This window comes from Daphnia carinata, chromosome 4, assembly GCF_022539665.2.
Source record: "Daphnia carinata strain CSIRO-1 chromosome 4, CSIRO_AGI_Dcar_HiC_V3, whole genome shotgun sequence".
NCBI classification, from domain to species: Eukaryota; Metazoa; Arthropoda; class Branchiopoda; order Diplostraca; family Daphniidae; genus Daphnia; species Daphnia carinata.
The window spans coordinates 3,146,317-3,166,916 of NC_081334.1; the positions used below are offsets into that span (position 1 = coordinate 3,146,317).

A 20,600-nucleotide genomic window follows, 5' to 3' on the forward strand; every position below is an offset into this window, starting at 1 on the left:
GTCGACGGAAGAATTACTCATAACGGGATTGCCAGGAATCTGCGTTTGACCACCCCTTCCGACGCCAAACTACTACGGAAACTACCACTAACATCCGATCTCGCAATAACTGAATATCATTCTCTGTTAGATTGAGGTGAAAAAACAAAAACAAGTTTGGCAATCGTCCCTAAGCTTCTTCGAATCTGTAGACTTCATTGAACAGCAGACATTAAGTGCACAGTTTCAAAGTGGACCGAGACTTGCGCATAGTACCACGTTTCTTTTGTGCTAGGATTTCACTAGAAATGTCAATTATCAAACATCCATCGGGATGGTCTTTGTTTCTTTTCGCATCATTCCTACTTTTAAGCGGTTGTTTTGCTAATTTTGACAAGGGCATTCCTACAGACGAGACTGGCGGGCTTGAAGATGAAACCGACTTGGAAGAAGATCCTGCGCGCAAACCTCTTCGTGTAAAAGACACTGTCTTTGACCTCTGTCAAAATCTTCCCGGTTGTACGTGCGATGGGAAACACGAGCGAGCCAACTGCGGTTGCATCATTGGGGATCAAGGCAAATTGAGAAAAGTAAACATAAAAATCCCATTAATACCTTCCCAAAATTCAAAAAATGTAATTCTCCAATTTTTACTGTCAGATTAATTTCGAAAACGTAAGGGTTCCGAAGACCATTACAACTTTAAACGTTGTCGATTGCCCCTTTGTTGACTTTACCCAAACAAAGTTTGCTGAATTACCGATGAAGTCGTTCAATTTTCTACGCATCGGTCATTTGCAAATAGCTTCCGGTTCGCTACGAAAAGTGGATCGTCTGTCTTTGCAACAAGTTAACAAGTTAGTATGCAACAACGACGCTTTTACTCAACTGGAAGCTGATACAGTCACATTCGTCAACGTCACGTTCCCGGTGGGAATCGAAATAGTTCCAATTTCAATCATCTCAGAACTGAAAATTGTCCGTTGTAACTTGACGGATGTCACTATAATAGTAGACAGGCTACCCACAGATCGATCTGTTTCCATAAACCATAATTACTTAGATCGACTAAGTCTGAAAATTAACGCGGCCACGTTCAGCATGGATGGAAATCATTTCGCCGCACTTTCATCAACGTCAGGACTAATGGATATCGCCTACTCCGATATGCTAAATTTGACAAACAATCAATTTTCTACCAAAAATGTCCTTTCTTTTATGCCTGATGTAATGTCTTCTAACGCATCTCTAATATTTAAAGCCCCAACCTTCTCAGCCGAAAGTATGCGTTGGCTTGAACATTTCAAGTTTGAATACGAGGATACAACAGTAAAAAGTTTGACTAACAGTGGCGGTAAAGGAGTACCCACAACGTGCGAAGAACAGATCCTGACTGACTCTACAAATAATCGAATTCTTACCTGTCCGAATGTCAAGATCCTCGGTGATTTTCTGAACTCGAAGGGGAAATCTGAACCACGTAGTGAACACCAACCGGAAAAGCAAAAACAGATTCAAACGAACCACGACGTAGCATCAGATTCTGCTCAAGTCCTGCACTATTATCCAGCGCTAATATTAGTCATCACTGCAGGTGTGATGATGATGATCTGCAACTCAAAAGTTTAAAGATATCAGTATAAATTGTTTTTCTTTTCAAACATTTAAAATAAAAGCATAATACCAAAAAAATTGTGGTCTTCTTGATGCCATTACCCTCATTGTTGGTTTTGGGTGTAGGTCTACACGGTATGTGGCAATAACACATTGGTGTAATACATTTTCAGAACTAGAAAAGACATTGGTGGATTTCGCGAAGCAAAAACGTAGGGATAAAACGGAAAACATGTTCATTCTAACAGGCTGACACATCATTATCTGGGCTACTCTTCGAGTTTCTAATACTCTAAATTCTATTTTGCAAATAGCATTATGTGCAACGGCTGTCACAGATAGTTGGGTTGCGGTTATTTTAAGAATCTTTGTGCGGCTTAAACGCGTAAATGGATAGCTCGTAACACTGGAAGATATAGGCAGAAGCAATATTGCAAATAAGTAACTTCCAATGAAAGACAGAAGACTAATAAATCTTCTTAAAATAATACTACGTCAAAATCAAGAATGGGGAGCGGCATTAATACACAGTGTTTTGACTTTCAATCATGCAACTAATCGTCCCAATCATCGTCTTCATCCTGATCTTGTTCACTCTCATCGCTGTCGGAATGGATGACACGGCATCTTTCCTCTAAAGCACGGGCCAGAGCTCCAGCCATCCCTTCCATGACATCGTCACTGACGGGAACTGGGTTTGCCTTTTTCTCTACTGGCTTCAGTTCTTTGCCTGCTCGTATTTGACCTAATAAATCGTTGCGTGTATCCGGTACAGCCGATGCCTTCGTGCCGGCCCTAGTTGATGGATCGGAATCAGATGGAACTGATTTGAGCTTATGCCCTTCTTTAATGGCGTCCATCAGAGCACTGCGAACATCAGGCTGGGCAGGAGAATAAGAAGGCGATGGAGCTGATACAGCCAAGGATGGGATAGGCGGCGGGGGAGGCCCGCAAATGGAGGGTAGAGGAGGAGGTGGCGGAGGCGGTGGTGGGGCACCTACAGGCGGAGGTGGTGGTGCGGTTATAGTCATTGGAGCCATCTTTGGCGGAGGGGCGCGCTGAGGAGGTGCTGGTGGGGCAATAGGTGGCGGAGAAGCAATTATTCTGGAAGGCGGTGGTGGAGGAGCTGCCATCGGTGGCGCAGGAGGTGCCATTCTTGCTGTCTGTGGGGTCGATGGCGGGTTTCTCGCTGGTACCGGTGGAGCTGAGAACAATCCTGTATTTTGTTGCATAGTCGATATTTCACGAATAGCCGCTTCTTTCCCTCCATGTTTGTCGATAAAGTCGTAGATGAACTCGCGTGTGGCTTTGTCTTTTAAATGGCTTTCCGATATGCCGGCCTTAAATAAATAATAACAGATTAAATATTATAACAATAAAAAAGAGACAAGAGAACCTACTCTTGCAAAAAACTTTAACAGATTTGGATCGACATTGTCCAGGGCAAAACCCTGATTCGGATCAAACCCGACATGGCTAACATGTTTGAAATCTGATGGTAGCCCAATGTCCGCTTTAGTAATTTTCTTGTTTTTGTCTTTTTTGGATTTTTTAGTCATCACGCTGTTTGTGGTTGTCGTCGTTCGCAAGGTAGTTTTCGATGCTGATCCATTGGTAGCAACTGGAGTCGGTTTCAACGATGGCTGTGACTGTTGCTGCGATAACCGTCGACGCTCTATACATTGGCAAATGTTACAACTAATCGAATCGGTTGAATTTTATGGTTACACACCTCGTCTCTCCGATTTGATTCTCATATTCTCTCTTATAGACATCAAAAAGAATTCTGCCTCTGCATCATTGGCAAAATTGAGCCCCACGCGACAATCCTAAAAACAGTGTGTCACGAAGTTGTGTTCACATGGAATTTGGAATAAACAGATAACTTACATCCCCTTCAAAAGTGTGAAAATATGGTATTGGTGCACAGTATTCAAAAGCACTGTACAACTCTTGTTCCCAAACAACAGATTGCCTATCCAGGCAAAATACCCTCAGATAATAGGACCGTTTGATGTTATCCTTAATGAAGCACAGTACACCACAATGCCGTAAGTTCCATTGGGATCTGCTGGGTGGATCAGCAAAACATACCTGGACCACAGCTGATGCCATACTCTATGGTTTAACAAAAAAGTTTTAAAACCTAATGTAATCAGCTGTGCCTTCTAAGATGAGTTATTGACTTACCTTGCAGCGTAAGCCAATGAGCTTAAAGAGTTGATCATTTTCTTCAAGCGAAAGAAGAGATGATGGTTTGTTTTCAGGTTGGGGACGCTTGGCAGCAGTCATGGCAGTGTTTTTATTGACCCTAGACAACACAGAAAGAAAAGAGAAAAATACTTTTTTAGCTTTAGATTCAGAAGTGCCATGGATGGTGCAAGAACATTCTACTGGCTAGTAACTGCCACAGAAAGTAAATAAAGCTATGCCTCTTGAGGTTTCAACACAACCACCGATAATTAAAATTTATTTTTATTTTTGTAGGGCATTATACCATTGATTTTTACCGTTATTCTCTTACCAGTCTCATCAAGAGTTACAATGAATCTACACAGTGTTTCACAACTTTAGATACGGTTACAAGTTATCTCAGGAAACGTGAAGGTCCAACGGTCTGGTACACATTCCTAAAAAAAATTACCGAAATGCCATCTAGCGATATTTGCAAGCTCTAAGCTCGTTGATAGAATGTTGGGATGGGAAGTTGTTTACTTTTCGTGCTTGGAATGTTGATCGCCCTCCATTTTTCAAAGGAAATCACCTGTTTTTGATTTTATCGTGTCTTTGGACGCTTAATTTACATTATCTTTTATTACGTTGATGGAGAAAATTTCCTTTTGCGGTGATACGTAGCAGCAAAATGCATGTCAATGGAAAAGAACTGATAACTACCTCTTTTAAAACTGCAACGTAAGAAACGATATTGTGCATAATTCAATTAACGTTTCCCAACATGGTTTTAAAAATAGGATCGAAGGAAGAATGAATTACAAAGTTCTCCACCCTGGGAAATCTAAAACAAATTTCAAAGAATTCTGGTTTAAACTGACAGGCAATCTTCTTTTTTATTTTGGCCTAAATAATTTTGGAGGAATAAAAGGAAATGTAGGTTTCTCGTACAGTGAAAGCCATATATTGGCTGTTTAAGTTGTAAATTTTTTGGTGCCATTTCAACTATCATTTTATTACAGGAACCTGTTGGTGTTATAGTATTGGAAAACTGTTCAGTATCATTTGATGAAGAAGGATCAGGGATTTTTGCCTTTATTGTTACTTTCTCTGGTGATCCAGATAGGCATGTGTTCTCGTGCTTCAATGTCATTCAAGCACAGAATTGGGTCATAGCCTTGAGGCAAGCCAGGTACTATTTTTTTAAACTTTCTTGTATTGAACTCACTTGCAAAAGTGTTTGTTTATTAGCTATGAGCATTTGAGAATCCAAGTCAAAATATTGGAAAGCAAACTAGAAAGCCTTGGCGGAAAGGTAACTTTTTAGATGTATGGTAGAATCACTGCTAAAGTGTTATTCTATTTGGATTTGATAGAGTATTTTCAAATGGAACACTGCTTCCAGTAGTACTCCAACCGGTACATTAAAAGGGCCTACAAACACCATAGCTCCCGTTTTACCTGCCATTCCTCTTTTACCAACACCTCCGGCAAGAAAGCGGGTCGGGCCTAAAACAAAAACATTTGTGAGTCATATGGCTGGTGATGCGCCGGCCCCGAGTTCTTTCAAAAGTGATAGCAACGGCGCTGATCAAGATTTGATCAGGTGGTGATAATCAAAAAGCAACCGTCCGGATATCAACGTGCCAATTAAAAAAGAGAAGTAGTTTAGTTTTGTGTAATTAACATTCCTCTTTGAGCAGAGTATTGAAATTTAATTCGGCTGATTTTCGCAATCTAGTCATTAAATGAAGAGCTCAAATGTTCATACGCTGTACAATTATAATGTGTTTCGTTGTTCCATTCCATTATTTTCGTTTGTTCACTTTGGCATCAATAGGCAAGCTAATATCGCTTTTTGTAATCGTCCTTCTTTTGAAACTGCTGTTCTGTGCACGTTGGCGATTGTCCTTTTGCAACTGAGATCGATTGCAAAAGCCGGACAAGAATGTGTGCAGCAATTCGTTATCCACATTGTACAGGACAATGCCTCTCCGTCTGTCCCAACCAATGCGACTAATTAACCGAAAATTTGTAGGTGAGCTTATGTCCTCCTTAGATAGACCGCTTCTTGTTAACGCTGTCGAATAATACCCAAAGAATGTGTTACAATAAAATGTTTCATTTTTATCTATTGGTTCATACCTTTGTTTCGTACTAGATAAGCTCTGGCAGTTTTTAGGAAGACGGCAGCTTCAGCTTCGTCAGCAAAATTAAGACCAATTTGAGTATTCTAAATGAAATTTTATCATTAATTGAATAGATTAAGGCTGTGTAAAGATTAAATAAATTTTCTTACGTCGCTAGTGGTGATTGTATGAAAATAAGGTGTTGGTGCGCGATAGCCAAGGTCGCCATGAAGCTTGTGCTGCCAAATGACTTCTCGCCGGACTAGGCAATAGATTTTCAGCCAGTGATTCTGGTTGTCGGTCTTGTCTGTGATTAAACACAATATTCCACAATCTTTTTTCATCCACTGGGTATACTCGGGTGGTTCAGGGCAAAATATTTGGACCACTGTGGTAAGCGCACTCTGAATATTTTGAAAAAATATTTAATTCACGTTAAATTTATTTTAAAAATAAATTCAAAGCCTTACGTGGCAGCGGGTACCAATAAGTTGATCCAGCTGGGCAGCCTCATCGCTGGAAAGAAGACGAGAAGAATAGTTCCTTTGAGATCTGAATCGAATGGGCATCTTGAAGTCCCTGAGTACACTGATAGAATTTCGTGCTTTCTTTTTCAATTTACGTAGCAATTCAGCAATTGCGTGAACTATAAATGTGTTGCCGGCCACACATGGCTGTTTAAGCCCCTGTTGCAATATCTGACTTCATTTTATATAGAAATGCAATCGAATCATTATCAAGAAAGATAAGCGTTGACGCATGCACAACACATCTTCCAGCTGCTTGTCTCATTTTGTTTACATGAACCTTTGGCAAGCAACAAAAATATTACATTGGAATGTGATAACAACACATTCCCCCAATTATCTTTGCGACATTTTCTTCGTTGATCGTACAAAACAACAAGCTCAAATCCAGTGCTTTTACGTGCTGTCTATGTCAGAGGATTAAAGAATTAATGGCTTTTCTTCTAAAAAACGATGCTGAAACTTACGTTGGGCACACAAACAGGTGAGAAACTGAGCCACGTAAGGATGAGGTTCGTCTAGGTTTTCCCCTCTTGGCTTTATTTTCGACATTTTGAAACAAGTTGTTTGTAAATATTATAACACTCACACTTCTTTCACATTTATTGCTTTACGACATCGTGCGCGCGTGCAGCGATTGCTACTGCCAATGACTTTCGATCGCTTTGAGATCGTGCTCACTTTTATTGCAAAGATCTAGTAATAAAACACAACACGAATTCTTATACGTAACCACCGAATACGTGTCTTTCGCCCACTTCTTTTACTGTTACGCCTGAGGATCTGGGTGCAGACATTCTGTTCTTTAGAGTCTCTCAAGTTCTTGGATGAGCCACTAACCAAAGCAGGGTATTCCCCGCGTGTAATGTTCTGCTATACACGCTGCGCTGTCTAACAGTTGCTGCACGTTCCATCCAAAAGCAATACGAAGGCATACTAGCCGCTGCAATTTCAGCTCTCTACTGTGGAAGACGCGATCATCATGTATTAGCTGACTCAAGTATTATTGCCATTCAGTTGCATCGAGCTCGACCCCCTCGATGCTCCAGCAGTCGGTTCTTGTGCTGCTGGTTATCTGTCCGATTTCGTGAATACTTTCAGTTAAACAAATTGGCTGAAACAAAAAAAGTTACGACATGTTTTTAGTTATTTTCGGCTTAGGAGTGACCGTTGCTTTCTTCTTTTACTTAAAATGGGAAATGTCGTCGTACGTGAAGACCATCGATCTAATCCCCGGTCCCCCAAAAGTGCCATTGTTTGGGAACGCGTTATCGATTCCACTCGACACTCACGGTAAAAAGCGAATTGATCCGTTCTCTGTATTATGTTATCCCTAAAAGAGCTCGAACAGCTCTTGTTTCAACAAGTTTTGTAGTTCGAAGCGAAAATTGTAGATAATATTTTCAAAAAATTATTTCATATTTGTTATAAAAAGCAGGTTCTTTGGCGGAGCTTAGTTAATGGTATCATCTAGTTCAGTCACGATTTTCGGTTCTATTTCTCCCTAGAGACGAGTGTTATTCTCTCCACATCTATCACGAATCAGTCCGGCTATTCCATTTTCCCATTTAACTTAAGGGCCCGCCTTCTCATTTTTTTGTACGCCTTTGCCATTGAAGAAAGTCAATAACCTCTCATCTTCTTCATATTTTAATCAGGTCTTCCAGTTTTGATAGCAAGTTTCAGTTGGGGTAGTAACCGGTTTATCAGTTTCTTGTAGCGCATAAACTTCAGAATAGCGTCCATGGTACCCGCAATGAACCTACAAGATGGTCTCGGAAACACAAAAAAAAATCTAGGACTCGTATGCAAAGCATCTAGAAAGTAAATAGTCTTTGCTGTTGCATCAGGCATGACCTCCTTGTTTGGTAACCGGTTACCAGCGTCTTTTGACCTTCGTGATGTATCGGTTTGATAATACGCAGTTTTGGCCTTTCCAGCTATGTTTTTTGGACGTCTGCCTCAAATTACGCAATTTTCTCACAACCGCAATTTGCAAATCACTAAATAATTAGCCGGTTGTTGCGCATGGGAATTGTTTTCTCGTGCAGTTGACACGAGTCTGATAACACAACCTCTATCGATTATACGACTGTTTTGAAACTTAAGTTCTGACATTCCTTTTAAGCTGACAAGAGAAATTCCAGCTTGGTTTGTGCAGCAAACTAAAGTCATGGTGCAATCTACTCGTCACTAACAACAACAATAAAAAAAAACGATAAAAATGATCGTGAATTCAAGCTTTTTTTGCAGCACAATAGAATGTTCTTAAAAGATGTATTATCAATTATCTTAAACATAGCTATTATCAATTAACTTAAACATAGGTTCGCTGCAAAAAATTTCGGTCGAATGGCCGAAAAAGTACGGCCATTTTTATCGCGGTTGGTTCGGTTTTAAAGGTTACATTGACATTTCCTGTCCGCTGTTGATAGAGGTAGGTACCCAAACACACATTACCACATTCATCAATAAAATAAAATTTTTTGGCTTAAGGAAATCTTGTCAAGTCAGAGGTTCATTGACAAAGGCAGCGATTACAACTTGCTGATACCGTGGCTTGGTGAAGGACTTCTTACCGCATCAGGTGAAAACGCTCCCTTATTCTCCATTTTAAAACATAATCTCAGCTTTTAATTACAGGAAACAAATGGCGCAAGCGAAGACGTTTACTGACTCCGGCCTTCCATTTCCAGATACTCGATCATTTCTTCGACACGTTCAATAAAAGCGCCGATATTCTGTGCCAACAACTCGCCGCTTCGCAGTCGGATGATTCGCTGATTGGGAAAGAGATCGACGTGTTTCCTTATCTGAAACGATGCACTCTCGACATTATCTGTGGTAAAACGACGAACCTCAATTTAACGATCATGTTCTTGATATCTGATTCTCATTGAATTTTATAGAAGCGGCTATGGGAATCCAAGTGAATGCGCAGCAACAGGATTCTGAATATCTTTACGCGGTGCAAAGGTAAATTAAATTGCGATTGCGAACAAGTTGATTAAACAAGGCAATCCAAAACAGGTTTTCCTCTGTACTATTTGAGTATTTCGTTTCGATATGGAGCCTTCTACCTAAATGGATGTATTTCATGACTAAGCACGGCAAAGAGTATCAGAAATACTTGAAAACGATTCACGATTTCACTTCGAAAGTAATCGTCAAATTAAAACGCCCACCTTAAATCCCTAAATGAGTTTTCTCCCTTTTTTTTAAACAGGTGATCAAAGATAGGAAAAAAGAAATGGAATTAGAAGAAGCCATGAAAGAATCGAAAGACGAACAAGAAGCTGCCAAAGAATCTGAATTCGAACCGAGTAGGTTAAACAAGAACATCTAAAAAGACATAACGTTTTGATTCCATCAAAATTTCAATAGAAAAACGAAGAGCTTTTCTAGATCTCATGCTAATTGCTGCCAAAGAAGGTAATTTGACCGACGTGGATATTCGTAACGAAGTTGACACTTTCATGTTCGAGGTAAACGACATACAACAATAACAAAAAAGAGACTTAATTCATTTAAAACATTGATAGGGTCACGATACAACAGCCTGTGCTGCAGTTTGGTTCCTCTATTGCATGGCAACTCATCCTGTTTGTCAAGTAAGAAATGATGTTCCTACCTCTTTGATGATTCCATGTTGACTTTGTCTTCATTCCAGGAATTGGTAAGAAAAGAGTTGGATGACGTGTTTGGAGATTCACAGCGGCCGTGCACAATAGAAGACGCCACTAAACTCAAGTATCTCGAATGTTGCATCAAAGAAACGTTACGTCTCTATCCGAGTGTTCCACACATCAAGCGATTCAACTCACAAGATTTCGTGCTGAGCAATGGATATAAAATTCCAGCCGGTGCTTCCTACTCCATCCACATTTACGCACTTCACCGCAACGAACATTTTTTTTCGGATCCTCTTGCATTCAATCCGGAACGATTTCAAATTGACAAGAGCGCAGGAAGACATCCGTTTGCTTTCGTTCCTTTCAGCGCTGGCCCAAGGAACTGCATTGGTAATCAACTGAAAATGTGAAAATTACATTTGATGTCTCTAAATTTCTTTTGTTTTAGGTCAAAGATTTGCTATGTACGAAGAGAAGGTCATCTTTTCCACTTTATTAAGACGTTTTCGTTTCACTTACGATATGGCAAAACACGGGCCTGCTTTGCCATGTGCTGACATGTTACTCAAACCGCATCACGAAATGCCATTAAAAATTACTCCTCTTCTCAGACATTAAAAAGAATAATCATTTTTTTGTTTACATCTTTCATTGAAGCGTGTAACACAATCATACAACGAAATTGATAATTACAAATTACCTTGGACACGTCGCTGTTTCCACTTGCCAATCGCCTACTCCAGCCCAGGCGCCAACCTCTTGTGATTTAGTCCACGTATATACGTTCCTACGAAGTGGATCGAAACTCAATGCATCTTCAACTGCGTACATGTATTCGTCAAACATTCGATTTTTGATGTAGAAAGTGTTAGCCATGGAATCCTCTAGTTCCCAATGGAGATGGCCTTGATTGAACCGAGCTGGATTGCTCCACGTGAACACTCGACGTCCGTATTGCGCAAAACGACAATCCGAAGCATAGAGCAATTCTTGATGATAGGCATTTTTAATGGAGTACATATTTTCTTGGCCTTCTTGTTCAAGTATCCATAATGCTCCTGTGAAACTCCAATCCGGAGGATTACCTTCTCCTTTGCTTCTCCGCGTATAAACAAGGCGGCTATTTTCATCATGAAGGTCGTCGTCAGCAAAGAGATATTCGTCGAAGGCAAAGTTCTTGATGTACGCACATTTGATCTGCGGCGGTGGAACGGTAATGTTTAAATCAATTCTTCCGATTGGATCATTGCCTGGGTCCGTTACATCTTCGTTTTCAAATTCCCAGGGAAGGACTCCACAACTGCCACCGGAAAGCGGTTGGCGATTGAGCGAATGGGCGGGTATTTTCTTCAAGTAACACCATCCACTCTTCCAGCTAAAGGAGTTACATCCGTTGATGTGGGTGGTGGTTATGCAAATCTGACCGCATTTTTCCTGCGTAATGTATTTCTGGACAATATCGAAACTTGGAAAATCACAGTTGGGCAGCCATTTAATTCCGCCTTTGCCGGTGATATAGTCTTCCCACATAGAGAAAGAGATGGGCAGAGTCACAACTATCAACAGACAATGTTGAATCATTGCCATGTCATTCACATTCCAATTTATGTCTATTTGTAATTGGCAAAATGTACAGACGTCTCGTGTAAATGTGCATTATTTGTTACCCACAATAAGATATGTCACGAAAGAATTTCAAACATCTTGTCACTAAAGAAAGATGCTACACTAAAGCACAGATCCACAATCGTCCATACTTACAGACCAACTGACTTATTTAAAAGAAAAAAAAGAAGGAAAGGCTGTTGAAAAGGAAGGACAGGTAAAAAGGAGGGAGGGCTTGAAAGATAAATGTTAGGTGTAGGGAAGAGAGAGAAACATGTAGAAAAACGTTTGCTATTCTCATAGCTGTCGTTGATGAAACGATGCAAATTGTTTCGTTATGTCACAAAAAATCAGCTAGTCTCACGAGGGAGCTGGGAGTTAAACATGAAAATACGAGGAAAGGCATGAAACAACAGGAAACGAAGGGATTCTTTACCTAACCCATTCCCTAAGGAAATTTCCTACCAAAGAGAAACCAAATTTTCTTTTAGATAAATACGCCTTAAATTGTTCAACTCAAGTAACTGCAAATCGCTAATAGCAAACAATTACGTAATCATTCCGCTCTAACATGATATAGGAGAATGCCTATACTTCATCTACACACGCATTGAATCACGAACAGGTCACGTTTCAAAGTCATTTAACACATCGGGAATCAAGCACGAAAACGAGGCAGAGGTGGTGGTGCGATGGAGCTGATACAGCCAAGGATGGGATAGGCGGCGGGGGGCAGGCCCGCAAATGGAGGCGGTGGTGGAGGAGGCCATGGCGGCGCAGGCGGTGGTGGGGCCGTCTGTGGCGGAGGTGGTGGTGCGGTTATAGTCATTGGAACCATCTTTGGCGGAGGGGCGCTCTGAGGAGGTGCTGGTGGGGCAATAGGTGGCGGAGAAGCAATTATTCTTGAAGGCGGTGGTGGAGGAGCTGCCATGGGTGGCGCAGGAGGTGCCATTCTTGCCGTCTGTGGCGTCGATGGCGGGTTTCTTGCTGGTACCGGTGGAGCTGAGAACAATCCTGTATTATGCTGCATAGTCGAAATTTCACGAATAGCCGCTTCTTTCCCTCCATGTTTGTCGATAAAGTCGTAGATGAACTCGCGTGTGGCTTTGTCTTTTAAATGGTTCTCGGATATGCCAGCCTTAATTAAAGTAATAACAGATTAAATGTTATAACAATAAAAAAAGAGACAAGAGAACCTACTCTTGCAAAAAACTTTAACAGATTTGGATCGACATTGTCTAGTTTTCGATTTTTGTTCGATTTTTGTCTAGTTTTCGATGCTGATCCGTTGGTAGCCACTGGAGTCGGTTTCAACGATGGCTGTAAATGTTGCTGAGATAACCGTCGACGCTCTAAACATCGTCAAATGTTACAAATAATCAATCGGTTGAATTTTATGGTTTACACACCTCGTCTTTCCGATTTGATTCTCATATTCTCTTTTATAGCCATCAAAAAGAATGCTGCCTCTGCGTCATTGGCAAAATTGAGCCCCACGCGACAATCCTAGAAGCATTGTGTCATGAAATTGTGTTCACATGGAATTCATAACTAACAGATAACTTACATCCCCTTCAAAAGTGTGGAAATATGGTCTTGGTGCACAGTATTCAAAAGAACTGTACAACTCTTGTTCCCAAACAACAGATTGCCTATCCAGGCAAAATGCCCTCAGATAATAAGACCGTTTGATATTATCCTTGATGAAGCAGAGCACACCACAATGCCGTAAGTTCCATTGGGATCTGCTGGGTGGATCAGCAAAACATACCTGGACCACAGCTGATGCCATACTCTATGGTTTAACAAAAAAGTTTTAAAACCTAATGTAATCAGCTGTGCCTTCTAAGATGAGTTATTGACTTACCTTGCAGCGTAAGCCAATGAGCTTAAAGAGTTGATCATTTTCTTCTAGCGAAAGAAGAGATGACGGTTTGTTTTCAGGTTGGGGACGGTTGGCAGCAGTCATGGCAGTGTTTTTATTGACCCTAGACAACACGGAACGAAAAGAGAAAAATACTTTTTTAGATTTAGATTCAGAAGTGCCATGGATGGTGCAAGAACATTCTACTGGCTAATAACTGCCACAGAAAGTAAATAAAGCTATTATGCCTCTTGAGGTTTCAACAATCATCGATAATTAAAATTTATTTTTATTTCCGTAGGTGCATTATACCATTGTTTTTTACAGTTATTCTCTTACCAGTTTCATCAAGTGTTAAAATGAATCTAAACAGTGTTTCACAATTTTAGATACGGTTACGAATTATCTCAGGAAACGTGAAGATCCAACGGTAGTCCCTGAGTACACTGATAGAATTTCGTGCTTTCTTCTTCAATTTACGTAGCAATTCAGCAATTGCGTGAACTATTAATGTGTCGCCGTCCACACATGGCTGTTTAAGCCCCTTTTGCAATATCTGACTCCATTTTATATAGAAATGCAATCGAATCATTATCAAGAAAGATAAGCGTTGACGCATGCACAACACATCTTCCAGCTGCTTGTCACATTTTGTTTACACGAACCTTTGGCAAGCAACAAAAGTATTACATTGGACTGTGATAACAACACATTCCCCCAATTATCTTTGCGACATTTTCTTCGTTGATCTTACAAAACAACAAGCTCAAATCCAGTGCTCTTACGTGCTGTATATCAGTCAGAGGATTAAAGAATTAATGGCTTTTCTTCTAAAAAACGATGCTGAAACTTACGTTGGGCACACAAACAGGTGAGAAACTGGGCCACGATTGAGAATGAGGTTCGTCTAGGTTTTCCCGTCTTGGCTTTATTTTCCACATTTTGAAACAAGTTGTTTGTAAATATTATAACAAAAACTCTTCTTTCACATTTTACTGCTTTACGACATCGTGTACGCGTGCAGCGATTGGTACTGGCAATGACTTTCGATCGCTTTGAGATCGTGCTCACTTTAATTGCGAAGATCTAGTAATAAAACACAACACGAATTCTTATACGTAACCACCGATTACGTGTCTCTCGCCCACTTCTTTTACTGTTACGCCTGAGGATCTGGGTGCAGACATTCTGTTCTTTAGAGGCTCTCAAGTTCTTGGATAAACAACTAACCGAGGCAGGGTATTCCCCGCGTGTAATGTTCTGCTATACACGCTGCGCTGTCTAACAGTTGCTGCACGTTCCATCCAAAAGCAATACGAAGGCATACTAGCCGCTGTAATTTCAGCTCTCTACTGTGGAAGACGCGATCTTCATCAACTCAAGTATTATTGCCATTCAGTTGCATCGAGCTCGACCCCCTCGATGCTCCAGCAGGCGGTTCTTGTGCTGCTGGTTATCTGTCCGATTTCGTGAATACTTTCAGTTAAACAAATTGGCTGAAAAAAACAAAGTTACGACATGTTTTTAGTTATTTTCGGCTTAGCAGTGACCGTTGCTTTCTTCTTTTACTTAAAATGGGAAATGTCGTCGTACGTGAAGACCATCGATCTAATCCCCGGTCCCCCAAAAGTGCCATTGTTTGGTAACGCGTTATTGATCCCACCCGACACTCACGGTAAAAATCAAATTGACCCGTTCTCTGTATAATGCGATCTCTTAAAGAACTCTAACATCTCTTGTTTCAACACGAAGTGAAAATTTTAGATGATATTTTCAAAAAAAATTTTCGTATTTGTTGTGAAACGCAGGTTCTTTGTTAACGGTATCGTCTAGTTCAGTCACGATTTTCGGTTCTATTTCTCTTTGGAGACGAGCGTTATTCTATCCGCATCTATCACGAATCAGTCCGGCTATTCCATTTGCCCATTTAACTTAAGGGCCCGCTCTTCTCATTTTTTTGTACGCCTTTGCCATCAAGAAAGTCAATAACCTCTCATCTTCTTCAAATTTTCATCAGGTCTTCCAGTTTCGATAGCAAGTTTCAGTTAGGGTAGTAACCGGTTTATCAGTTTCCTGTCACGTTCCAACTTACGTCTATATGTAATTGGCAAAAATGTACAGACGTCTTGTGTAAATGTGCATTATTTGTTACTCAATAAAATATGTCACGAAAGAATTTCTAACATCTTGTTACTAAAGAAAGACGCTACACTAAAGCACACATCCACAATCGTCCATACATACAGACCAACTGACTTATTTGAAAGAAAAAAAAAGAAGGAAAGGCTGTTGAAAAGGTAGGTCAGGTAAAAAAGAGGGAGGGCTCGAAAGATAAATGTTAGGTGTAGGGAAGAGAGCGCAACAGGTAGAAAAACGTTTGCTGTTCTCATGACTATCGTTGATCAAACGATGCAAATTGTCTTCGTTGTGTCACAAAAAATCAGGTAGTCTCGCGAGGGGGCTGGGAGTTCAACGTGGAAATACGGGGAAAGGTACGAAACAATGGGAAACGAAGGGATTCTTTACCTAACCCATTCCATGAAATTTCCTACCAAGGAGAAATCAAATTTTCTTTTCGATAAATACTCCTTAAACTGTTCAACTGAAGTAACTAAAAATGGCTAATAACAAACAATTACGTAATCACTCCGCTCTAACATGATATAGGAGAATGCCTGTACCTATTCTCCTACACACGCATTAAATCACGAACAGATCACGTTTCAAAGTCATTTAACACATCGTGAATTAAGCACGAGAACGAGTACATGCTACTTGACTTTAAGTCTTTCAATTGACAACTCCCAGCCAGTTGAACTGCCATCTCATTATTGGGCATAGTTCAGTTTTCGTGACTTTTCGTTGAAACTATTGCTATTTCATTGTATAGTATTTTTTAGTTGGAAAGACAAGGGCACAACTTTTTAATGGGTTATTAAAACAGTAACGGAAGTTAGAGAAAAATAAAATCTAACAAACGACAAGATGCGTGTGAATTCAAAAGAATTGGTTAACATCGCCTTAAAGAAATCTGCAACGTGAGACGACGTGTTATAACGTAACTTTACTTATGTGTTTGGTGTTCCTACTAAATTCGTTTTTTCGCCACAGGATAGAAGGAGTAATGAAGTACAGAGTTCTTCACAAAGAACAGGCCAAATTGATTTCCAAGGAATTCTGGTTCAAGCTGACCAGCAATTTTCTTTTCTATTTTGGTTTGAATTATTTCGGAGAAATCAGAGCGAATGTGGGCATAAAAATAGAATCTTTTTATAAATATAATACCTTGTTTAAGCGATCTATTATCGCATGTAGGAACCTTTGGGCTTTCTAGTGTTAGAAAATTGTACCGTAGCGTTCAGGAAAGACGACTCCTTCGCATTTTCCATTCTTTTCTCAGGGAATGAAGAACGGCATTTGTTTTCCTGTTTAAATTTGAATCAAACACAAAGCTGGGTCATAGCTCTAAGACAATCAAGGTAAGTAGACAACACCCTTTGGCAAATTCAATTATTCTTAAAATGTAGAGAATTTTTACTTACACAGTTATGAACACCTGAGAATCCAAGCGAAAATTCTTCAACACAAAATTGCAAGTCTTGGAGGGAAGGTGAGTTTCTTCTTCGAAAATGAGCAAGAAGACTTTGTGAAAACTAAAACTAAATGCTTTAGGGACGCAGAATGCTTTTAATAGATATACCACATCTGGTAGCTCATCTGTTCGTGAGTTTAAATGCCCAACTCACGCAACTCAATCGACACGTCCGGACAGCCAGCGCAACAGACTCAGGCCAATAACAGCGTTCGACGATCGTCAGCGACATCGGATCTGCTTCACCTCAGACTACATAACGAGGAATGGCAACTGCCCGCAGCTATTGGAAAATAAAACATCTTCTTTTCTGTCGATTAGAGAGAACAATTCGCTTTTGAAACTTATTGGATCGCACTGCAACGTAAGTCAAAGAATCTTCTCTAAAGATTAGGTTTTTAAAATTTTTGGTTAAACCATAGAGTATGGCATCAGCTGTGGTCCAGGTATGTTTTGCTGATCCACCCAGCAGATCCCAATGGAACTTACGGCATTGTGGTGTACTGTGCTTCATCAAGGATAATATCCAGCGGTCGCATTATCTGAGGGTATTTTGCCTAGATAGGCAATCTGTTGTTTGGGAACAAGAATTGTACAGTGCTTTTGAATACTGTGCACCAAGACCATATTTCCACACTTTTGAAGGGGATGTAAGTTACCTGCTTGTTTCAAATTCCATATGAACACAATTTCATGACACACTGTTTCTAGGATTGTCGTGTGGGGCTCAATTTTGCCAATGACGCAGAGGCAGAATTCTTTTTGATGGCTATAAAAGGGAATATGAGAATCAAATCGGAAAAACGAGGTGTGTAAACCGTAAAGTTTGTTTGGTTTGATTACTTGTAACATTTGATGATGTGTAGAGCGTCGACGGTTATCGCAGCAACAGTCACAGCCATGGGTGAAACCGACTCCAGTGGCTATCAATGGATCAGCATCGAAAACTACAGTGCGAACGACGATAACCACAAACAGCGTCATGACTAAAAATTCCGAAAAAGACAAAAACAAGAAGCTTACAAAAGCCGATATTGGACTACCTTCTGACTTTAAACATCTTAGTCACGTTGGATGGGATCCAAATCAAGGTTTTGCCCTAGACAATGTCGATCCAAATCTGCTCTCACCTTCGACACTACCAGTGAGAAATCGACCATCGAAGATGCAGATGGCCAGGTGGGCTCCTCCCTCGCGATTGATCGCAGCTCCCTCGTCATCTTCTTCCATTAGAATTTCTTTCCCACTGTCCATTGCTACACCAGCAGTTCTTCAGCTCGCCCCTGCATTAAAAATGGCTCCGGTTACGATCGTCGCGCCACCACCTTCGCCAGCAGGTAGCCCTCCTCCACCTCCACCACTTCCACCAACGCCATCGTTGGATAGACCTTTTCCTTCTCTCCGTTCCTTGGATCTTCCATCAACTCCTGTTGCACCTGTTCAGCCAGTCCGTAGTGCTTTAACGGACACTATCAAAGAAGGACAGAAGATCGCATCCGTTCCTGTTGAGGCCGATCCATCGATGAAGAAGGATTTGAAATCATCGGTTACACCTGATTCAAGCAAAGGTTTGCTCGGTCAAATACGGGCAGGCAAAAGATTGAAGCCAGTGGAGAAAGATGACAACCAAGCATCTGTGAGTGACGATGTCATGGAAGTTATGGCCGGAGCTTTGAATCGTGTCTTGGAGGAAAGGTGCCGCGTCATCCATTCGGACAGTGAAGACAGCGGACAAGATCAGGACGACGATTGGACCGACTAATTCTGTTTTGCATACAAAAGTATTTGAGTGGACGAGAATTTGTAAATGCCTGTTGATGATTAAGCACAAATATTCAAAAGTTAAAGCTGATTTCAAATGTTTTTTGTTCATCAAATACAAACAAGTATAGCCCCTTACGTTTGGGCTTCGTTTCTTAGAACATTCAGTTTTTTAAGTTGGAAACGCCTCATTTCTTCTTGTTTTTTTCTTACGTCCATCAGTCGTGGATAAATTCTAGTGAACTCCCAGTGTGACTGCTCAAGTGAAACGTCTTCTATTCCAAACTAATCCTTTTGTGCTGTTCTATTTCTATCATTCACTTCTCTCAATCCGAACTCGACTAGAAATGTCCGGAACGGCTCTGCTATTCATCATCATATTATCCACTGTTATACCAGCAAATTCGCATCCTGTACCCTCCGAATCGAATACCAGTTAATAACTTAAATTTGCATAAGAAACTTGGAACTAATTGTTTGTTTAGGTAGGAACATACGCGAAACGAGTGACGACGAGGAATCAAAAACTGCTGACCTGAACGATTGGCACGCAACGGCCGGTGGTGTCAAATGGCTCAGGAATTGCGATTTCCCAGGCTTCGACATCAAATATCAATTCATGCCAATAGAAAAGTGCCATCTCAAGTGCTGCAGTCAAGCTTGCATGGCCCTGGGCGGATGTAATGCTTTCCGGTGGAACGATGGATGGTGTTTTCTTAAGAATGTTCCCGCATCGTCACTTAATCGCATACCGACCGCCAGTGGCACTTGCGGATTCCTTCCGCACAAAATGAAATAATAGATTACGTTAATTAGATTATACGATAGCAATATTTGTAATGCAACCCGCTAATTGTTGCGTACATGTATTTTACCTTCGTCTAGTAACGGATGCCTGTGTTCCATTTAAATTGCGTTGGAGAACCTTTTCAACAAAAATTTTGGGGATATGTTAGCTTATATGATATCTTCAGTTTAGCCCGGGGAATATACCTTTTCAACTTACGTCAGGTAATCGTGGAGAAAATTCTTGTTCACATCCATCTCAGCAGGGACCCTATATAAGGGACCCTAGGACTCGTGTTTCAATCCCAGTGGTCTGCTGTTTTACTTCTGTCATCAATTCATCTCTGTTCCTTAGCGTCTCCGGTACAGCCGCAAAGCAGCTAACTTACGAACGCGAATATTCAGACAATTAAAATGTCGAAAATCGTCCTTCTATTCCTTTTTCTTTCCATTTTCACGTCAATGAAAACGAATCAGATAGACGTCCAATCTGAAAAACCTAGTAACATTAAAAGTTATCATTAAAATATAACAAACTGCATTTAACAAATTTACATTTCTTTAGGGAGCCTCATCCACGGTAATGTCGAATTGTTCACTTTACCTGAAAAACTTGTCTACTGGAACACAACTAGCAATGGCATCAAGTGGTTACACTATTGCGATTTGCCAGGCTTCGACGTAGGATTTCGATTCATGCCGATCGAAAATTCGCACGTCGATTTATGTAGTCAGGCGTGCATCGATACTAGCGGATGCAATGCATTCAGGTGGAACGATGGATGGTGTTTCCTGAAGAACATCCCTGCAACGTCGTTTAGTCCAACGCAAGCCATCCATGGCACTTGCGGATTCCTTCCATGGGATTTCTTCAAATAAAATGTTAATCTACAAGATAAAATCAAAAACATATTTTTTTAAATGAGTTAAGAATGGCTG

General features: G+C 40.6%; 6 protein-coding genes and 1 long non-coding RNA gene across 9 annotated transcripts; 4 read left to right on the forward strand and 3 right to left on the reverse strand.

Moving 5' to 3' along the window:
- Positions 1-265: 265 nt before the first annotated feature.
- LOC130694920 (uncharacterized) lies at positions 266-1,633 on the forward strand. The gene is made up of 2 exons (XM_057518044.2): positions 266-569; positions 640-1,633. The coding sequence occupies exons 1-2, from the start codon at positions 288-290 to the stop codon at positions 1,606-1,608; spliced, it is 1,251 nt and encodes a 416-aa protein (XP_057374027.1). The 5' UTR covers positions 266-287; the 3' UTR covers positions 1,609-1,633.
- Positions 1,634-1,731: 98 nt separating this feature from the next.
- LOC130694913 (actin nucleation-promoting factor WASL-like) lies at positions 1,732-14,014 on the reverse strand. 3 transcript variants are annotated; one of them, XM_057518032.2, is made up of 6 exons: positions 13,862-14,014; positions 13,526-13,646; positions 13,226-13,453; positions 13,068-13,164; positions 2,994-3,268; positions 1,732-2,933 (listed from the first exon to the last, which is right to left on the reverse strand). In XM_057518032.2, the coding sequence occupies exons 2-6, from the start codon at positions 13,625-13,627 to the stop codon at positions 2,148-2,150; spliced, it is 1,488 nt and encodes a 495-aa protein (XP_057374015.1). In that variant the 5' UTR covers positions 13,628-13,646; positions 13,862-14,014; the 3' UTR covers positions 1,732-2,147. The 3 variants fall into 3 exon arrangements, with proteins under 3 accessions (XP_057374015.1, XP_059351110.1, XP_057374014.1); XM_059495127.1 differs by lacking the exons at positions 13,068-13,164; positions 13,226-13,453; positions 13,526-13,646 and adding exons at positions 3,326-3,422; positions 3,484-3,711; positions 3,784-3,904 and having other exon boundaries at positions 13,862-13,998; XM_057518031.2 differs by lacking the exons at positions 13,068-13,164; positions 13,226-13,453; positions 13,526-13,646; positions 13,862-14,014 and adding exons at positions 3,326-3,422; positions 3,484-3,711; positions 3,784-3,904; positions 4,118-4,257.
- Positions 4,347-5,533, forward strand: LOC130694940 (pleckstrin homology domain-containing family J member 1-like). Its single transcript, XM_057518079.2, has 5 exons — positions 4,347-4,506; positions 4,566-4,701; positions 4,788-4,957; positions 5,017-5,080; positions 5,142-5,533. The coding sequence occupies exons 1-5, from the start codon at positions 4,457-4,459 to the stop codon at positions 5,376-5,378; spliced, it is 657 nt and encodes a 218-aa protein (XP_057374062.1). The 5' UTR covers positions 4,347-4,456; the 3' UTR covers positions 5,379-5,533.
- LOC130694937 (actin nucleation-promoting factor WAS-like) lies at positions 5,430-13,986 on the reverse strand. The gene is made up of 5 exons (XM_057518075.2): positions 13,968-13,986; positions 6,365-6,473; positions 6,065-6,298; positions 5,911-5,998; positions 5,430-5,845 (listed from the first exon to the last, which is right to left on the reverse strand). The coding sequence occupies exons 2-5, from the start codon at positions 6,461-6,463 to the stop codon at positions 5,574-5,576; spliced, it is 693 nt and encodes a 230-aa protein (XP_057374058.1). The 5' UTR covers positions 6,464-6,473; positions 13,968-13,986; the 3' UTR covers positions 5,430-5,573.
- On the forward strand, positions 7,522-10,694 carry LOC130694910 (cytochrome P450 4c3-like). The gene is made up of 11 exons (XM_057518028.2): positions 7,522-7,714; positions 8,749-8,858; positions 8,918-9,008; positions 9,065-9,265; positions 9,331-9,397; positions 9,452-9,581; positions 9,648-9,744; positions 9,806-9,906; positions 9,964-10,032; positions 10,092-10,443; positions 10,502-10,694. The coding sequence occupies exons 1-11, from the start codon at positions 7,558-7,560 to the stop codon at positions 10,669-10,671; spliced, it is 1,545 nt and encodes a 514-aa protein (XP_057374011.1). The 5' UTR covers positions 7,522-7,557; the 3' UTR covers positions 10,672-10,694.
- Positions 14,015-16,448: 2,434 nt separating the features above from the next.
- LOC130694979 (uncharacterized) lies at positions 16,449-17,196 on the reverse strand. The gene is made up of 3 exons (XR_009002230.1): positions 17,065-17,196; positions 16,808-16,947; positions 16,449-16,729 (listed from the first exon to the last, which is right to left on the reverse strand). It is a non-coding gene; the product is annotated as an uncharacterized LOC130694979 (long non-coding RNA).
- A 343-nt stretch (positions 17,197-17,539) lies between these two features.
- Positions 17,540-18,903, forward strand: LOC130695190 (actin nucleation-promoting factor WAS-like). The gene is made up of 3 exons (XM_057518313.2): positions 17,540-17,764; positions 17,826-17,922; positions 17,981-18,903. The coding sequence occupies exons 1-3, from the start codon at positions 17,540-17,542 to the stop codon at positions 18,874-18,876; spliced, it is 1,218 nt and encodes a 405-aa protein (XP_057374296.1). The 3' UTR covers positions 18,877-18,903.
- Positions 18,904-20,600: the final 1,697 nt, after the last annotated feature.